Source organism: Triturus cristatus, chromosome 11, assembly GCF_964204655.1.
Source record: "Triturus cristatus chromosome 11, aTriCri1.1, whole genome shotgun sequence".
Taxonomy (NCBI): domain Eukaryota; kingdom Metazoa; phylum Chordata; class Amphibia; order Caudata; family Salamandridae; genus Triturus; species Triturus cristatus.
Window position 1 is genome coordinate 265119561 of NC_140594.1, and position 19819 is coordinate 265139379.

The window sequence follows — 19819 nt, forward strand, 5'->3', positions numbered from 1 at the left end:
ATCTCTGTGATTGCTTTTAAAAAATAGAAAGTTTTTCTTTTAAATGCATTCCGATTTTCATAAAGGAAACAGGGCTGCTTTAGAAAAAAATAATATATAAAAAAAAAGATTCAATGGGAGTTACCGTTCGCTCCTCTAGTTTCTAAGTGCTTTGAGAAGTATTACTATTACAAAGGTATCAACCGGCCTCTGATGAATAAAGGGCTTATTTGGCCCTGCTGGGGTTTGACTTATGCATGCCACAGCAGATGCCAGCAGGGAGTGTTGAACACGCGGCCATCTTGTCATGAATGTGATTTCTCCATCACTCTCCCATGCTGGAGACTTCAACAGCTTTGTATTCTTCTGCACAAGCTGAATGCAACCTCAGAAAAGGCTGCCTGAAATACTTCACTCCACGGATCTTACTGAGGTATCAGCACAGTCGAAACGTTAAACACTCTGGCTTTGTGATTTGGGCAGAAGCAAGGTGAAAAAATACGAGGCTGCAGAGCACAAGTCTGACACTTGAAACAGAAACTTCTAGAATCAAGATGTCCGCCAGGCTGCCAAAAATAATATTCCCGCAGTTTAGTCAATAACTCCTAACCCATATTCCGCGGGGGTTTCCAGCCTCGGCCACATGTGTTACTGTGTGTGCAGCGGAATGGTAAAAGCAGACATCTGGGACTCTGGCTTTAGAGACATCTAAACAGCAATTTGATCAGAAGTTTTATATTGATTGGGAAAATGAGGATGGATTTGGTTTCAGCACAAGTCTGTTGCCTGCATTTATTCCGCGAGTGTTTAATGCGCGTAGCAGAGCGAGGATCTCCGTCCAAGCCTGCAGGATGCATTACTGCATATACCAGGGGCAATGTGGCGTAAACGGAACGGTTCGAGCTTCACGGAGAAGTAAAACAGGAAACCTGGCCGCGCCACGCTTCAGAGAGTACACGGAGGAGGTGTGGGAAAGTGGCTTGTCCTCAATAATGCTGCACGCGGTGAACTGAGAACAAATCTTCAAAGCCTGGCTTTTAATGCAGTCCAAGGTGGAGGTAAAATCATTCTTCAAGTGGTCATACCTCCGAAGCGTGGCTTTTAATGCAGCCCAAAGTGGCGGTAAAAGACATTCGCCGAGTAGTCATACCTCTGAAGCGTGGCTTTTAATGCAGACCAAGGTGGAGGTAAAATCATTCTCCAAGTGGTCATGTGTCTGAAACACAGCTTTTTATCCGTGGTGTAGCTAGGCCTCATCATGCCCCTGCCGCCCGCAACGGTCAAATGAAAGAGCTGGGGGGAGGGGGTGCTGGCGATTGCTGCGGCTGCCACCCCATGATCTAATTGGAGGTAAAATACATTGGCCAAGTAATCATGCCGCCGAAAATGGCTTTTAAAGCAAGCCAGGGTGGAGGTAAAAGACATTCTCCAAGTTGTCATGGCTCTGAAGCACGCAAAAAGAACAACTGATGGACGGAATGCTGAACAATGCCAACCACTCACCCCAGCCAGAGATCTGGGCCTAAATCGATTGTTTTTTTGCATAGGTCTCATGCTCGCCATGCCACTGGATTCAAGCTATCCTGGCTGATGAGGGGTGATGCCTTGAAACCGGTCCTAGGATGCTTGTTGCTGGTCCCGGGAGGACCAGCCAGTTCGGGCTGGACTGTTCCCATGGGGAGCAGGGTCAAAACTGATTTGCATATGGCTGGGTCCAAACTGGTATGGCATGGTGAGCAAAAAACTATGGATTTGGGCCCAGATCTCTGACTGGGGGTGAATGTTTGACATTCTTCAGCATTTCATGCAGCATTTGTTCTTTTTGCACATGCCTCCAAAGCATAGCATATATCGCAAGCCAAGGGGTAGGTAAAAGACATTCTCTAAGTGCTCATGCCTCCGAAGCTTGGCATTTATCGCAAGCCAAGGTGGAGATAAAAAAACATTCTCCAAGTGCTCATGCCTCCGATGCATGGCATATATCGCAAGCCAAGGTGGATTTAAAAGACATTCTGCATGTAGTCATGCCTCTAAAGCACATTTTTAAGATAACTACATGTATCTAAATAGGGATATGCTAAACATCTGGCATGGATTCGGCCCTACAGGACCTACTTTGGAGAACCCTGTGCATGGATTTTAACATAGGTCAAGGTGGAGGTAATTCATAAAGGTTTTTCTATAAGTAGTTGTGTCTTACTCCTGATTCACAAGTGAAATACACCTGAATTACCAGGTCTTATTCACATCCTTTTTCAAGGACTAATTGTGGCTTGCTATGGATTTAAACATGAATTTCATTTGAGTATCCAAGCCTCATTCATAAAGCGTATTCAGTGAGTACTTGTTCCTTACTCCACACTTGGCTGCAACTTCTTGCAAATGAATGCATGAAAGAGAAAACAAAGAAAACACACCTTCTCAACATATTTCCCCAGTATTTGGAACAGCATCCCCTCTGACATGATAACAGCACCAACCCTCCTACAATACAGGAGGAAAATCAACTACTTCGAATAGGTGGACCTCTGACCCTCTTCCACCAGCTCTACCTCCTTTATCGGTCTCCTCCCTCCTTTGTATCTCCACTGCTAGCTACTAAGGTTCGTGCTCTAGAAATACCAAAACCTACAAACATACTTGTGTATTTCCAGGAGTAAGGCCTGCTCACTGAAGTGAAAGAGTAGCGCTCTGGAATATCCTAATAGTTTAACGTGGTGCCTAACAAACGCAAAAACAACAGTTGATGGGCAGAATGCAGAACAATGTCATACATTCACCCCAGTACAGAGATCTGGGCCTAAATCCATCGTTGTTTTGCTCACCATGCCGTTCCAGTTTGAACCCAGCCATATGCAAATCAGTCTTGACCCTGTGCCTCATGGGTACAGTCCAGCCCGAACTGCCAAGCCAGGTCCTCCCTGGACTGGAAACAAGCATCCTAGGCCTAACAAACCCCTAAATAAATAAACAAATACAGAAGCATGACTTACTCCAGAAAAATTATGTGCAATCACACCTAAGCTTGGAGCAAGACATATATCCTCAGATGAAGCTTTGTGAATGAGGCCTTGAAAGTCAGTTTGTATGCATATCTAAGACAATATTATGAAACATTTACTCCATTAAGTTTTGTGAACGGGGTCTCATTTATGCCTGTAAGTAACTATGTACAATCTCGGCCAGGTTTAGGCACAGGTCAGGGTCATATAAATGCAAACCCTTCCCTATCCCTCCATTGTCCCTTTTCAATCCAAATAACAGATTAACATGTCCACTGCTCAAATTAATTTCATATTTCCGCATAGTAATTCAACACTAATCCTTTTTGGGTTCCGGAGTAGCGTGCTACACGCCGAAAAGCGCTTCGATGCCTTGTCAGTGGCAGTAAGCGCTATATAAATGCAATTACAATATAGGCAAGGCAATGTCCAGCCTTCCGTACGCCAGGTGTAGCAATGTCATAAATGTATAGGAGATACTATATAGCACATTTTACCCGGAATTCTAATGCAGTGGTGGCTGGCAGGTGGCCAGAGGCTTCTATCAGAATAGAAAAATATTTCACTAAGTAAAAAGAAAGCAGAGGGGTACAAGGTGTAATCCATATCAGACATTAATTAGCCCAGGTCGCGGGACCAGTTTATGCTTGCACAAACAGGGCCGGACTGGGAACCGCAACTGGCCCAGGCAAACTGCTCGGCCGCCCCCCCAGGGTGCGAGGGGGGCTGCGTCCAATCTCTTTGCTAGGGCCGGATTCGGCCGATTTTGTTACAGGTGGCCGATATTGCCTGTCCCCGGTAATAAAAACGCCCCCCAGAGGCCCAAAAACTGCCCCCACCCTGGTGGCTCACCGGGGAAATGCCCGGTGCTCGCTACGGCCAATCCGGCCCTGTGCACAAAACACAGCAAAATGTGCAAAATGGTGTCATGCATTGGAATACTGGAGAAAGTGTCCCCTGTTGGAAGGTAGGGCACACTGCCAACATATGCAGAAGAGAGAAAACAGCACAACATGGCCGAGTGGTGGCTTCAACTGGCTAGAAGTTATGGTAATACTTCAGAGAAGAATTCATAAATTTATACGCCTAACATTTTGGAAATGTGTTCGCTTCGTTGCATCATATTTTTTGAGGAAAAAAGTTAATATAAAAATACTTCTCAGACTCTAAAACAGAAAGCTATATTTTAGGTCCTGTGCGATTTGTAAAAGTCTTTAATCTCCTGGCTTTCAGTTTTGGAGGTTTGTTCCTTTATGTATGAAAACCGCACAACACTTGAATGAAACCCCTGGATGCTGTCACTGCATGTTTCGGCCTTCCCTTATCCTTGCGTAGGGCTTCAAGGCTCACACATGGCAGGTGCTCTCCCACTGAACCCGCCTCTGTGGAAGCGTACAGGCCCACCCTTCTTAAGGACAGGGGGGTAACATGACCACAGCTTTGTCAGCGTGTCAGCGGACGAGAGTACGTCTAGGCTAGTCATCTTTAGGAAGGGGTTAGGCCCCCAACGGATGGCGGGCGGGATCTGGAATACCCCACGGTTGGCATATATATCCCCACTAGCAGTAACGAGGTGATACAAAGTGAGAACAGTTCATAGCTGGACTGGTCCTTGCAAACCTCAACAATTCACGAGTGAACTTTGGTTAAATAGGACCAGGCCACATGTAGCAATGTGATTGCAAGGCGAAGTATTCCTTTGCAATCAAAGTAGCCTGACTGGCTTTGGAGCTGGTCACTTGACTCCTTCAGTTAATTAATTGCTCAATAACAGAACCTGTTTTAAGCATACAGAAAATATGTACTTTGTACAGCAAGCTATACAAGGAGAGGACAAACGTATAAATAAAGTTTGCCTTTACTCAATTGCAAATATTTTATAAATCACGCCAAAAAACATATGTGACCCAAACAGACATTGCACTAACGTTCTGTATCAGGAAACAATAAAAGGTTGTGAGTCACGAAACTTTTAAATCAAAGATGAGGACTTACTGCACAATAACTGAGGATCTAAACAGTCACCAGTAATATCACGATGTTGGATAAACTTTAAATGTGTAAGACAAATCAAAATACACCCCCAACATTCATGCAGCATAACAAAATCTTGGGCATTTCAACGCGACCGGATGATTACCATATAAATGTAAAAAGATGACTTGGTGGTTATAATGTCGTGTAAGGAGGTACACTTTCAAGTCGTAACAAGTATTGTGGAACACTGTGCTCTGTGTTGGAAGAACATAACGCATAAAAGCAGTATGAAAGCGACACCACCCCTGGACAAAGCTATCATTAGTGCACCAGGTGCAGTGGCACCGATTCCCTTGGGTTTGAAGGGCTTGTGACACCCCAGTTATATCCATCTTTCAGTTCCAAAGGACTCAGGTGACCAGCTTTCTTTGCTTGCATTAACAGGATGGCACCTTTCTACATTGCTGACATCCCGCCCCAGGTGATCGCCCCCTGTGCTCCGCCATCATCCCCGCAGGTACGCCACTGACGTGCTTATAAATGCTGTGCGTCTGGCACTTCAACCGCTAATAACTAAAGAATACTAAAACTGCTGCCCCTACCGCCATCGCTGTCAAATCTCTGAAATGCCACCCACAGGTCATTTGTTAATTTATGGAAATTGCTCAACAACTGTTATTGGATTGAGGGAAAGTAGGCTATATTTATTTGAATTTCTTGATTATCATAATTAATATTGAGAAATACCGGAGGCTTAATCACATCTAGTCCCCACATAAATAACCAACAGAACAGACGAGGCTGGTGAGAAGATAGATGTGTAGTCAACGGGTATAAACCAGCCTTGATACACAAAGAATAAAATATACTAACCAACCGCTAGGCAATGATCTGAAAGTGATGCGGTCAACAGAGCAGAAAAACAGTAGACACCAGGTTAGGGAAACTGCCTGAATGGCGCCTCTTTCCTTGGCCTGTGCTGATTTGCACCTAGTTGTCCTTCAGCATCATGCTCCAAATTGTAGAAGAACGTGAAATTGTTTGTCCCTGCCTCAAACAGTGCTGACTGCTGAAAAAAAGAAATAAGGACCCTGCGGATATGTAATCTAGTTGACTTATCACATTGGTGGTCACGTGCATTTATCAAAAAGTAGCACCAATCAGATCGTTTATGTGATCTATAGACTGATGTTAAACCATTCCAAATCTTTAAGTTCAAGCAAAACATCTTAAAATGCTTCTAACATGCATTGATAACAAATAAAGTTATCAAATCATGGAAAAACAGGGTCGTGCTTCCTTGTTCCAAATGTCAGACTCTTGCCACCTTCCTGGAGGAGATGGGGCGTGTGAAAATGCAGTCACGAGCGGACCTGCCCATCATGGTCCAACTTTGGAACAGCAAAATTGTTCATTAATGCTCAAAGAAATTCAGCATGAGCTATTGGGGGGCTCTTCAAGCTTGGGGTATTTGAATCAAGGTGCTCTGCGTGGTGTGATTGATCAAATATCTCAGGTTTAGGTCCCCCAACTTAAAAAGCCTATGGTTCATGAATTCTGTGCGAAGACACAGAGGCTTCTACTTCTTTATATGTGGTTGTCTCTGCTCTTTTTACTGGGTGACTGAGCTACTCCACACTTCCTGGCTGTCATCAAGAACTGGTCTCCTATGTATTCGAGCACTCAGTTGTTCTATGACCACTGGAAAAGAAAGATAGTTAAGTCAATGGAACTTTCTCTCTCGCGTTATGTAAAAACAGGCAAGATGTGATCTTAAACCCCGCACTGATTTACGTGTACTCCTACTGTTAAGAACTCACCAGATGTGCTTGATTGAATGAGATCTATCCAGAGCTAAACAATGTGCTTTTTAGGTCTCGCCTGACCCAGCGCATGCGCTGGTCTGGCGAGACTTATTGAGAGGGCTCCAAAAAGTGCTACCATTCCAGCCTAGAGCTACAGTGCATGTGCGCGGGCGCGCGCACCGCGCTTTACCACGATTACTTTCACTTTTGCAGCCGCATGGCCGCTTTGATGTTTGATCGTGATCGCGATCGCGATCAATTTCACTTTAGCGGCCGCACGGCTGCTTTGCATAGCCAATAGGTCTCGCTTTTGGGACCTTATAAGTATTATGCAACTGTTGCATGGCTAAACACTTATACGGTCCCAAAGGCGAGACCTATTGGCTATGCCAATGCTTGTTTGGTTTGTGCTCATACCCGAAAATGTGTATTAATCAAGGAACGCAAACATTCAAAGTTGAGGTTGAGGTACCGTCCAGATTTTTATCACTGCAAGGACAGTGGTGGAAATGCTGGGACTTCAGCCTCCCTAAATACGGTCACTACACCTTCTCTACAAGAGGACCTCGAGGTGGGGCATTCTGCTTGAGGACATATCACTGCGGCAGGAGAATCTGAACAAATCTAACAGCCTCATAGTTGTACCAAAAGCTGCTCGACAAGTGAGAACCACAGAGTTTGAGACTTGTCTGTGACACGTCCCTTTGGATGGCCTCCTACCACTGTGCTTAGTTCTCCTCGCCGAACACAAGCCAAGTTACCAGGTGCCGCAAAGTTCACTTACCCAAGACTCTCGAAACGTGCAACTGCAAAGAATGCCGCTTTGAGGATGTCACTCTGAACCTCTGGTGTCATCATAAACATTTTAGGATTAGCTCTTGTAGTACACATCAGTCAGTAACCCTAGTGACACCAAAGGCATCTGGAGCTGCAATCCTGCTGTCTGTGGGGATCCTTTAGTCACATCATAGCCATTTCAGGCTCCACTACAGCAGTGTAGGCCACTCTTAACCCATAGTGACAACGTAGCCATTTCAGTCTCTGCTTTCACAGTATGAGACACTCCTAGCCCCTAGTGACAACATAGCTATTTAAGGCTCCATTCTCGCAGACTAAGTCCCTCGTAACCCCTGGTGACATCACAGATGTCTCATGGTCTGCTCTTGCAGGGTAAATCATGCTTAAGCCCCAGACTGTATGTCATGCCAAATCCCAGGGATCAGGATATTTTTTCGCTAATATATTTTAGTAGCATGATATCTAAATCCCGATATTCAGGCAGTATACTGCTCTTGATGTGTAAGTCACTCTTAACCCCTAGTGACACCTTTTCCAAGTTAGGATCACCTCTCGCAATCTACGCCCCTCGTAAGCAGTAGTGACAAAATAGCTTCACTTGCAGCACCTTAGACGCTGAAGTCCTCAATGGGAGGCTTTCCTGTTGTTGATATCTACTCATCCATAACTTCCTATATTTTCCGCACTGGAATTTCAACTGACGACCAAACTACAAATCAAACCCAAAACACATGCTCTATTGACTACTGATTACAATCACCTAAACCTGTGTCCACACATCAGAGCTGAGCAGCCTTTGGGTGCTGGGGGCGAAGAGAAGGTTTCATTTCACCTACACATCACCAGAGGTGCAGCCTCACCTACACACCTGCATGTCACCAGAGGAGCCACCAAGCCTCCAAACCTAACCATGACCGGAGGAACCAATTGCCCACTTCACAGGGGGAACACTCTCACCTCCATACCTACACATCACCTGCGAGGCTGCCTTATCTCACCTTCACACCCAGAAATCACCAGAAAACCCTTCTCATTTACCACCACACCCATGCATCACCAGAAGAGCTGTCTTAACTCACCTCCACACCGACGTCACTAGAAAAGCTGCATCCCTTCACCTCCCACACATCACAAGTGAAGCAGTCTCACATCAACAATCACATCATAAGGGTGCTGTAGCACTTTGCCAGGGCCGGTTGTTGTTCCCAGTCCGGTGCATCACCAGAGTCAATACACCACTACACCACAAGTCACCAGAGGAGCCAACTGACCACACCATTACCCCTACACATTACCAGAGGAGGTACTTCGGCTCCACACCCTCATGTCACCAGAAGAGAAGAGCAGACTCACCTCCCCATCACGCCCACACATAACCAGAGGACCCGCCTCACGTCACGTCCACACCACCACGTCACCAACATGTGACGAGACCCGTATTACTCTAGAGAAGCCCCCTCACCTTCACACCTGCATGCCACTAGAAGAACCCCATCCCCCACACCCACACGTCACCAGAGGAGCCGAATCACAACCCCATCACAACCACACGTCACCATAGAAGACGCCTCACCTCGAGTCCATACCTCACCACAACATTCGCGCCTCACTAGAGGTGCTGCTACCTCACCTCCACGTCACCAGAGGACTAACGTCCCCTCACCTCCACACCCACAGGTCAACAGAGGAGCCACCTCGCCTCACCAACACACACCTACACGTCCCAGAGGAAGGGCGCGCTCGCGCCTCCGTGGCCTGGTCTTTATCGTCCGCGCGGCACAGACCAAGAAACGCCGCGCGCCGCAGTAGTATTTTCATTAGAGTACAGCCAGCCCGCGTCAGCACTTGTGGAGCGGCCAAAAGTGTTAGTCACGCTGCTATTTGCTTCAGATCTATTAACAAAACATATGTTCCATTGTTACATCTGCTGCCCGCCCCCAGCGGGCCCCGCAGAAACTCCTGAGGAGGGAGACGTGTTAACTGCTGAGGGCCTGCGAGGGAGAGGCCCGGGACGCCTCGCTATGCGGACTCCTGCGTCACGTGTGAGCTGAGGGGTCACTGCTGGTAGCATGCAGTGCACGGGGAGTCACGTATGGTGAGCAGAGGTAGCAGGTCGCTTCGAGTGCAGGGGAAAGGGTCGTTACTGGAGTAGGGAGCGTTGTCACCATACAGCGCGTGGGGGTTGAAGCCTGGAGCACCATATCGCGCAGGGGGCGGAGTCAGTGCTGATGCGGTCACCGTGGGGTACAGTGGCACGAGGAAATGCTCGCGTGTAGGTCTTGGCCTCATACAGCGCGATGGAAGGGGTGGATACTGGCGCAAGGGCTGTTGCACCACACTGGTACATGGCGCTATGATCGTGCATTGCGCAGTAGAGACCAGCAGTGATTTGTGGGTGCTGGCCCCATGCAGTGCATGGGTAGCGGCAGGCAGCGATCACGGCATCATATAGTGCAGGGTTAGCGTGATACTGGTGTTAGGGCACTGGCACCATGCAATGCAGTGGGTGAAGCCACTAATGGTAAATGGATTCTGGGATCACAGAGTACAGGTGATACTGTAGTAATGGTGAAAGGACGCTGACACCATGCAGTGCGGGGGGAATCAATGCTTGCGTAACGGTTGCTGGCACTATACAGTACGTAGGTAGCACAGTAATAGTGCTGGGGTTCTGGCACTATACAGTGCAGGGGAAGTCAATGCTTGTTTCAGGGTGCACGGAGTCGTGGAGGCACATGCAGTTGTGTTTGACCCTACAGCCCAGGAGGAGTTAATTCCAGAGGACACTATACCTGGACAAGGAGGTGGTGTAGTAACGTTCAGGCATCATACAGTAAAAGTGATAGAGTAATACGGGTGCAGGAGTACAGACCCTGCACACTGAGGGGGGGGGGGGGTGCTTGGCAATGGCATGGGCACTATATATACTGTGCCAATGGAAGCGTAGTAATTGCACTATACAGTGCAGGGGTGGTTATAGTGGGTACACTGCACACTGTGTAGAGTGGGTCATTGATTAGCAGTAGTGTGGGCACAGTGTGGAGTGGTGTAGAAACGGTGCAGGGGCACAGACACCATACATAGCAGGAGAGGGCGTTAGCAACACCCCCCCCCCCCCCCCCCCACACACACACACACACACACCATGTCCCCGTGCAGGCGGCTCCCCTCGCGGCTCGGCGTGACGCAATCCCCTCCGGGTTAATAACTATTTACAGACTATGATGCCGTGTCATTGCCTGCATGTAATATTAAGAGCTCGCAGCCCTCAGTCGAAAGGCCTCATATGGAGTCAAATCTATTCCACGAATCTATGTGAGTTATTACAGACTACAACTGCCCCAGCGCTGCATTCCTGCGAATGAAACCAGCATATAAATCCTGCCGATTTCCAGGGCTACGAGCGAAACCCGATCCGCGGAAAGGGAAGCCGAGGTGGCGGGATATAGAATTCCACGCCGGTTGGATGCCTGACACACGCGGGGCTTTGGGAACGTGTACACTGGGTGCAAGGAGGGGTGGGGGATGTCGTGCCTCCCTGTTAGAATAGGGGTGTATTCAACCTCTTCCAGATTCACTCAGGTCTGTGCAGCGACCCTCAGAAAATAAACAGCCCTCGGCATCTGTGCAGTGAACACCGGCACCAACTGAGCAGGGCTGTGCACCGAATACGGGGAGGGGTGTACTGCTTGGAATTGTGCACTGAATATGGAGGTGGGCTTACTGCTCAGGACTGGGTAGACTGCTGCTCAGTATTGTGTAATGAACACTGGGGATTGGCTTTTAAAGGAATGAGCTATGAACGGGGTGGCGGTAGGTGCCTGCCCGGAACTGTGCATAGAGGCCGGGCGAGGGGGGGCTTCACTGGTCAGGACGGTGCATTGAACATGGGTGGAACTACTGCAGCTGTGCATTGCACATGGGCGGGCTGCCTTGGATTGCCCACGAGAGCTGACTGCTCAAGATTGTGCACGGAACACTGGAGGTGAACTGCTCAGGAGTGTGCACGAAACAGCAAACTGTCATGTCAGGATTGTGCACCTAACAACATAGCAGGCTGACTGCTCAGGATTGTGCACCTAACATAGTTGGCTGACTGCTCAGGATTGTACACAGGCAGGGAGAAGATTGAGTTGGATTCCGCACAATTAGATGGGTGAATACTATTCAGGATTTCGCACAGTTTGGTAGGGAGAAAGAAGCCTGCTCAGGAGTGTGCACAATTAAGTAGGGAGAACACTGCTCAGGACTGTACATACTTCGGTATGGAGAAGCTGCTAATGATTGTGCGCAGTAAGATAGGGAGGAGACTGCTCAGGGGTGTGCACAATTGCACAATTATGTAGGGAGAAGGCTGCTCAGGACTGTGTGTAAATTCGGTAGGGAGAAGCTGCTCAGGATTGTGCACAATTAGGTAGGGAGGAGTCTGCTCAGGATCGTGCAGAATTTGCTAAGGAGAAGCTGCTTGGGATTGTGCATTCTGTATTCTTCAGGAAGCATGGGTGGTTCCCTTGATTGTGCACTGTACATGGCGCTTACTGCTCAGTACTGTGCACGGAACACAGAGGGTTGAAATGTTGGTGTTGCGCACTAAACACGCACGATGACTGCTTACCCCTGTGTACTACCACTGACGTCCGGCAGCCCAGGACTGAGTACAGAACGGGACTCTGCCCTGAATACAGCGGTGACAGCACGGGGTTGTTTATGCACACTGGAAACATGACAGTGCCTTCTGCACCGAACACATAGCCTCGTCGAAAAACACGACCAACACATGTAGCTTGGAACACCATACAAGTGCAGAGCAGCAACAACACAAGACAAGTAAGGATGCTAAAACAAAACAGTGAAAAGTTCAACAATGCAGCATGTGAACCAGATTATTGATGCCAGCAACAACTGGTACTGCTGGAATACAGACTGTGAAACGGGGAAATGCAATATCTAATCCTTGGCAACCGTGTGATCCTGGACAAATCGCTACCAATATGTGAATCGCTATTAGCATCATACATAAAGCACTATACAAAGCATTTGGAAAGACAAGACATTCTGGGTCCCTCTGTTCTGCCTTGACGCGCCGAGAAATAATCAAGTTGGCGCTGTTAAACAGCACAAATCTCCTCTCACACACACACACACACACTCATTCACTCACTCAAATCTCTACCCACAGCTCACCTTCTTCCGGGGCTGCCATTTCATCATATTTGTACAGCGAAGTCAGCGGGCATCAAGAGGTCAGACGGGAGAGGGTGGCAGGCGTGGGCAAGCGGCGGTGGCAGAAAACCATGCTTCCTGCCCCTTTCAACCTAAAGCATAATTATTCCCGGAAAAAACACGACGTGGAGAAAAGAAATCAAGAAAAAACCGCAGAAGTCTCCTTTCCAGCTCGTTCTCCCTTCTTTGGCGAAACAAAAATCCGACAGAAAATAAAAACATTGGTGACAAAATAAAAAGACATATAAATCCACAGGAATAAATCCGATAGTGTTCCCTGGCGCGGCGCTAAAGTTGACAGATCGCTTTCAAGAGGAAGACTCAAGGTTGGGGGCGCACTGTCGCTGCCTCCCCGTTTAACTGAACATTTGCAGAAGGTGTGCTATGGTCTGACAGTAGTTTTCTTGTTTTGCGCGTTGCACGCTCTGCGGTAGCGGTTTCAGATGCCCACTCTCAGGATGGCAATAGGCAGACCCCGTCTCCTCCCGCTCTACTGGATGTCACGAGTCCAGATCCAAAGTCGGAGAACCGCGAACTCCCCGCTTCATGTTCGCGAATTCCGATGGTCTCCGGGCGTGGAGGAGGGCTTTCCCCTGCCTGACGCCTCCGCTGGGAATCCCAGGCCACTTCACCAGCGCTTAGTTGTCAGACGCAGCCAGGCTGCTTCCAGAATCCCAGACACAACTAGGAACCGGCAGATTCCCACTCTGGAAAACCTGGAAGGAAATCCTGCAGCAGCACCAAACTGTCCTCCTCGGCCCTAATGACTTCCTTCCCTCCCTGCACATGCAGAGCCTGCCTGCTCCATCCAGGGGACTGCAGCAGCTGCAGGGTCTTAGCGCCCGCGCGCCCGCCCGCCGCCCCAGCCTGTCATTCTAGCCCCGGTCATGCGAACACTCGCGCCGGTGCGCGAGCCCTGAGACAACCCCTCATCCCCCACTCCGCCCGGGGAGGGAAAGGTGCTTATCGACTTACTTATTCACTGTCTTTTACGGCCTCACGGAATAGGTACATCCGTATTATGATATCATAACGGTGCACGCATGTGAACATATCTCCTTTTACATACTATCTGCCAAAGAAACATAGCTGGCAGCCCCTAGAAGTACAACCCCCAGCGTCCGTCTTCGTACCGCACAGCGCTTAGTGCTTTAGGTAACACAGCTTCTAAGCTCTTAAAAATTCAGTAGCATCTGTGGGTCACTTAATACTGCGGATACAGGATTACAGGTTCCAAAGTGCTATAAATAACGGTGCTGTTATGAGCCCATCACTCTGAGGCCATCTCATCGACCTCCGATTGATGAAAGCCGGAGGAGACCTGCGGGAAGTCAGAGCTGTATCTGCAGGTTGCTGCATTGTAGGGTTGGCTTTGCTGTGACGCTTTACCGTCTCGAGCACAGTGAGATTAAGCGCTCGTCCGGGGATTACGCAACCGCGCCTCGCGGGGGAGGAGGAACAGGGGCTGAGGCCGGGGGTTTCAGATTTATGGACCCGTCTTCTTAGCAGAGGCTGTTTTTGGTCCTGCAGCAGCAAGCCCGCAACGTCACACGGGGATCCAGATTAATTCCCCCTTGGAGAGCACATGTACACACCTCTGTATTTTAAAACACTCTACCGTACAACCACCACTCCCCCACACCACACTGCAAAGCTAACAAGCCTACGAATATTGCCCAAGCGCACAACTCTAGCCGCCCACATCAGCAGCCCCTCCAGCTAAACATCACCACACCCACTCCGACTCCCACCCCCCTAAAACCTTTACACTGCCCCCTAGGCCTCAAAAAGCCCACACATTTGACTATTCACCAAGGTAGATTTTCCCCACCACAGGCTCAGTGCAACACCTGCTGTAAAGGTTATGGGGGTGAGCCCTCATGCAGCGGGAATGACGACACAGACATATATGGATACGGTCTGGGACTGGCCAAGGGCACCTGCGCCCGCCCCCTTTTATTAGCAGGGTCACCTGACCTGTGAGACCTGAGGTGGATGGGTGTGGGGTGTGTGCAAGCCAGCCCCAAAGGAGAGCCTGGTGGAAACACATTATTGTAGAAGCACTAGACCGTGACCAGCCGGTCACTACACCTGCTGATACCACTTCCCACCACCCCTTTCCTGTGGTACCTGCCCGTAGCACTCTATGGTCCTCTATGTCATGTGTGCATTGTGCTGTGATGCCAGTCACCCGGTATGGACTACTAAATACACCCGGTCAGCGGAGCCTTCATCCTTCTGAGATGGACTCAGAATTCCACAGTGTCCTGAGGCTCCGACGTGCCAGAGATGCAGAAAGACACAGGACAAAGTTTCAGATATTTACGCATTTTTCACCGATAACCGAGGAGATGATGGCATGGAACGGATACAAGTGAGCAAACGGGGGGAGGGTCCCTCTCTGGTAAATGTTACACCGCTTGACAAAAGTAAAGGAGTTTACTTCTTCCATGAAACCGCGTTCTCCTCTGGACCCAGCTCCCGTTTGGTTGTTTTAAGCTGACCAGTTCAGTTTTGTTTCCTGCTTTGTATGAATTATTGAATTTATCGATCACTACAAGCTTCGAAGCATGCAGTGGTTCTTCCTTGAATGAAGAAACCTACGTTAGATCCTTCCAAAATCGAGAATTACCGCCCTTTTCACTATTTCCTTTTACAGCGACAATTCTGGACACTCATTCACTTCCACCTTTCAAACTATCTCGAGCAGCAGCATCTCTTTTAGCCCTCTCAATCAGGCTTCCGCTCGGTCCATAGTACAGAGTCTGTGCTCCTGATGGCGATAGAAGACCTGGAAGTCACGATTGACGCAGGAGGCACAGCGGGCCTGGTCTTATTGGACCTTAGCGCAGCATTTGATACAGTGTCCCACCAGGTACTACTAGGGAGACTGGAAGCGTTTGGGGTCTCAGGCAGAGCTCTGAACTGATTTGCCTTGTTTCTTAGCGATTGCTCTTTTCAGGTACTACTTAAAGCTTCTACGTCATCAGTGAGGCAGACTCGGTAAGGGGTGCCACAAGGTTCTTCTCTGAGCCCCACCCTTTTCAGTGTCTATATGCATCCTTTAACAGATATAGTGGAAGTTTTTGGCTTCTCTACAATTTCCTATGCGGACGACACACAGATTATCGTCAGTTTGACGTCTGATGAGAATAAGGACTCATCCAAATTCAACCACTGTCGTCAATCAGTGTCCAAATGGATGGATGTTAATTGTCAAACAATGAATGGAAATACAATGGAAGTCATGGTGGTAGGCAATCAGCCCACTTTATGGGGACCGCAATGGTGGCCAACAGAATTGGGTCCGGTACCGGCACTGATACCCACAGTGAAAAATCTGGGCATTCAGCTGGCTAACCACGTTAAGTATGATCAGCAGATTAATAAAGTGACAGCCTCTTGTTTTGTATTCTAAGATGCTTGAGAAAATTTCTATGATCTTTGCTAGTTAAGACCCAGACAACGGTTATACGGTTATTATCTCTCGTCTTGGCTATGGTAATTTTTTATACTTGAGAGTAAATGAAGCCTTCGTTCAATGTCTTCAGATCATCCATTATGTGGTGGCCCACCTCTTGGGGCATCTGCCCAGGTACGCTCATATTTCGTCACTGGCTTTCTGAAAATAAATGTATTCAGTTCAAGGCTCTCTGTTTTGTCTACAGAGCTTTGGGTGACAGTGGCCTGGCCTTAATTCACCGCCTGATCTCTTGATATTTTCCCGCAAGATGCCTGTGGTCCTCAAATCGGTACCTGGCCCAGGTTCTGAGAGTAAAAAAAGCTAAGGCTGGTGGAAGGTCATTCATTTACTTGTCTACAAAATTGTGAAATTCTCTTACCCCCATCTGTAGGCCTCCCCATGGAGATCAGTTTTCACAAACTCCTCAAAACGTGTATTTTCACAAATAGGGTATTAACGTAGTTTCTAGAGGGCTTTAGACATTAGGCATCACTGGTCCACTCTCCTGCAGGTTCTTTAGTGCTGGGAAACCCTGGTTGGGTAGACATGTGCTATACGAATCCCATAAACAGAAATAGAATTCAGGCAGGGCATTAAATTAAAGAGGACCGACCGTCCCACATACCACACTAGCCAAAGTGCCACTCAGAGTTGAAATCGCAGTGTGCAACACATCAACCCTGGGGACCAATCTCTCAGCCACGACTGCAAAACTCTGAAACATGTTCCTCACTCAGCTAAGAAATCTCAACAGCCAGGTAGCTCTTTGTAAACGAATGAATGGCCATTGTCATTCACCTGAGGCGCACACTATGACATGGTCCAATGCATTACACAGACCAATGGACCCAGATGAATTCTGTCTCCGGGGTCTTTGACAAAGAACACATAGGTGAATACTGCTCTGAACAAGTAAGTGTGAAAACCATCACTGACTTAGCAGTGTGTGCTGTTAACTGCTCCATGACTGGTGCACATCTTTGATCTTCTCCCACTTTGCCTACACACACAGAGCAGTCAAATGATCCAACCATTGTATTACTGTTCTGCTCCCATGGGTAACCCCACCAGAGAAACGTCAGCAGGCCCAACTCCCCACCCACTGGGCCATTCAGCACATGTCCGCAAATGTAAGTATCCATATTTGTAAAGCACAAACATATCACCCCTTAAGGTTTCAAGGTGCTGGTCGCTGTCGGGGAGATTAAGTGAGCTATTACCCAGAGTCACTGCTGAGCTGAGTTGCCGCCGAGGATCAAACCAGGAGCCCTACGCACCGGAGTCAGTCGCTCTGGCCGCAGAGTTCATGCCTGAGAAATCCCTTACTAAATAAAGGATGTGAGTTGCTCTAGGCCACCCCGCTGCTGGGACCCTTCCAAGCCCTCATTTTGTGCATGGCCTATCTACACGTGTGCAACCTAAGTTGTGCACACTAGAACGAATCTAGTAAATGCTTTTTCTGAATGTGTGCAAGCACAAAAAGCTTTTTTTTTTTTTAAATATTGGCATATCAGATTCAATGGTTTGTCAGCTGGGTCCACTGTCTCTAAATCGCTGCTTGCAGAATGGTCACCGCCACCATATACATTCCAAACACAACAGGCAGCATTAGTAAAGCCAAACCTAAGCCAGCCTGTCTTAAAACACAGACAAGGTTTATAAATTATATGGACTGAAGTAGCAAAAAATGTCTGCATACCTTGATAGAGCAATAGCATAAACGAAAACCTTCCACATCATTTCGTATAATCAGATTTTCAAGAGTGGTAGATTTAAATCTCCCCCCACGTGCGACGTGCTGAGTAAATAACCTCAGATGGTATATAGGAGATAAGACAAAGGAACAATACTTTGCAGAAATGTTAATATATTTGAAAGATTGCCACTGGGATGCGGGGCAGAAATTCACCACTGAATTTGCATCAAACAATGATCAACGTTAACTCATGCACAATACCTAAGCATTGGCCACAATCTAATTTAATAAATCCCATTAATAGCAGTAGAGAAAAATCAATGCAATATCAATGCGCCTTCACGACTACCAAACCCCTCTTAAAATCCCATGTAATTATAATAGAAAATAAACAATCTCGTGTACACACCAGAGCATATTTGCATTTAAAAAATGAAGGCTAGCTGAAGCGAGGCAGATTTTTTTACAATCACATATACATTTATTTGTAATGTTTAGAGCAAATCAATGGCGGTGCTCGTGGGGACTTTAGTTGTAATTGTGTTTAGGCTGAGCAGACCATTAAACAGCACAGCCTTGGTTCAGCCTAACAGCCATTTCCCAGCGTGAACAAATCTAATCACGTGTCTGAATCACCCTATGCTTTCATCTGAGGGTTGTTGCCTGGCTGGAACATGTCTCAGGAAGGAAGCAGCTCTGAGGTGTACCATGAAGTTGCTGCAGTCTTTGCTGAGTGTATTGGGACTCTATGGTGCTCTCTTCTCACGGGCTCTGGTAGCAAAAATAGTAGAAGGACAACAGTGATGAGATGGAGTCTCAAGAGATGGGCAATATTGCGTAATTATTTTCTGTGAAAATGTACAAAATTATACAGCGGCGGCTGCTACGGAATGGGGTGTGTGGCGGGGGGGGGGGGGCGAGGATAAAAAAAACAAATAACCACTTACCTGATTACGGCCTCAGCTTCTCCTCAGTCCTCTTCTCTTTCTGGCTCCCGGCAGCACACAAGCTCCCCTAAGCCAATCACGACGCTGCTGTAATCAGCATGACAGAAGCGTCGTGATTGGTCTGAGCGGTCTGTTTGGCCGCTCAGACATTGCCTGGGAACATTGGGATTGTTCTCCACCGGCTGTGAAACACAGCCAGATGGAGAAATGTTAAATGCCCAAGATGGCCAGCCAAACAGTCATGTGTACTTATGGCGCACAAACCACTCCTCCTCCCTGTGACCCCATCCCCGCCCTTAAATAGCCCGTAGCCAGTACAAAAATAAACTGATAATAACGTTGTTATTATCAGTTTACTTTTCGTTTTTACACCGCTCTGAGAGCAGTGGGGCAACACTCCTCCGCCTTAGCGGAGGAGCAGCTGCTGAAATTACATCAATATTACACAAGATAAAGCTTTTGTAGTAAAATGTACTTTGCTAGTAACTCTCATCATTGTATTATTTACCCTATTATTGCCCATCTCATGCCAGAATTTCTTTCAAGACTACCGTAGGAGACTGGGTTGCATAGAAAATATCTTTTGGAGAGCTATTTTGTACGCGAACCAGTTTCCACCGGTATCTTGCAAGGCTATTTAACATGCAATGTGCTGTCAGGTTAAAAAATCACGCAAAATCTCAAATGTGAAATTTTGAGAGATTTCAGAAGTTTCTCATAACCCAAAGTTTGGGAATTTTGAGAATGTCACTGGCATAAGCCAGGTTTTGGCTTGTGCAGACTTTCCCTTGTGCTGCTATAGAGGTGATTTGGCTGTCCAAGTGGTAACTCTAAGTAGGGACTGCAGAGATTTGCCAGTTTCATGCCGATATGAAAGTAAGTATGGAGCTGGCGAAGCAATGTAAGAGGATTTATTAGACAGTGGAATT

General features: G+C 47.7%; 1 protein-coding gene across 3 annotated transcripts in view; it reads right to left on the bottom strand.

The window, feature by feature from the left end:
• Positions 1-19819, bottom strand: part of TTC28 (tetratricopeptide repeat domain 28) — a 1841724-nt gene that overhangs the window by 1071715 nt on the left and 750190 nt on the right. The window contains exon 1 of one of the 3 annotated variants that reach the window (XM_085636420.1): positions 12746-13539. The exons of the other annotated variants lie outside the window; for them this stretch is intronic. Within the exon in view, the coding sequence (XP_085492546.1) occupies positions 12746-12772 (27 nt within the window). The 5' untranslated portion in view covers positions 12773-13539. Of the gene's footprint in view, positions 1-12745; positions 13540-19819 lie in introns of those variants that run through there. 3 annotated transcript variants of the gene reach the window in all.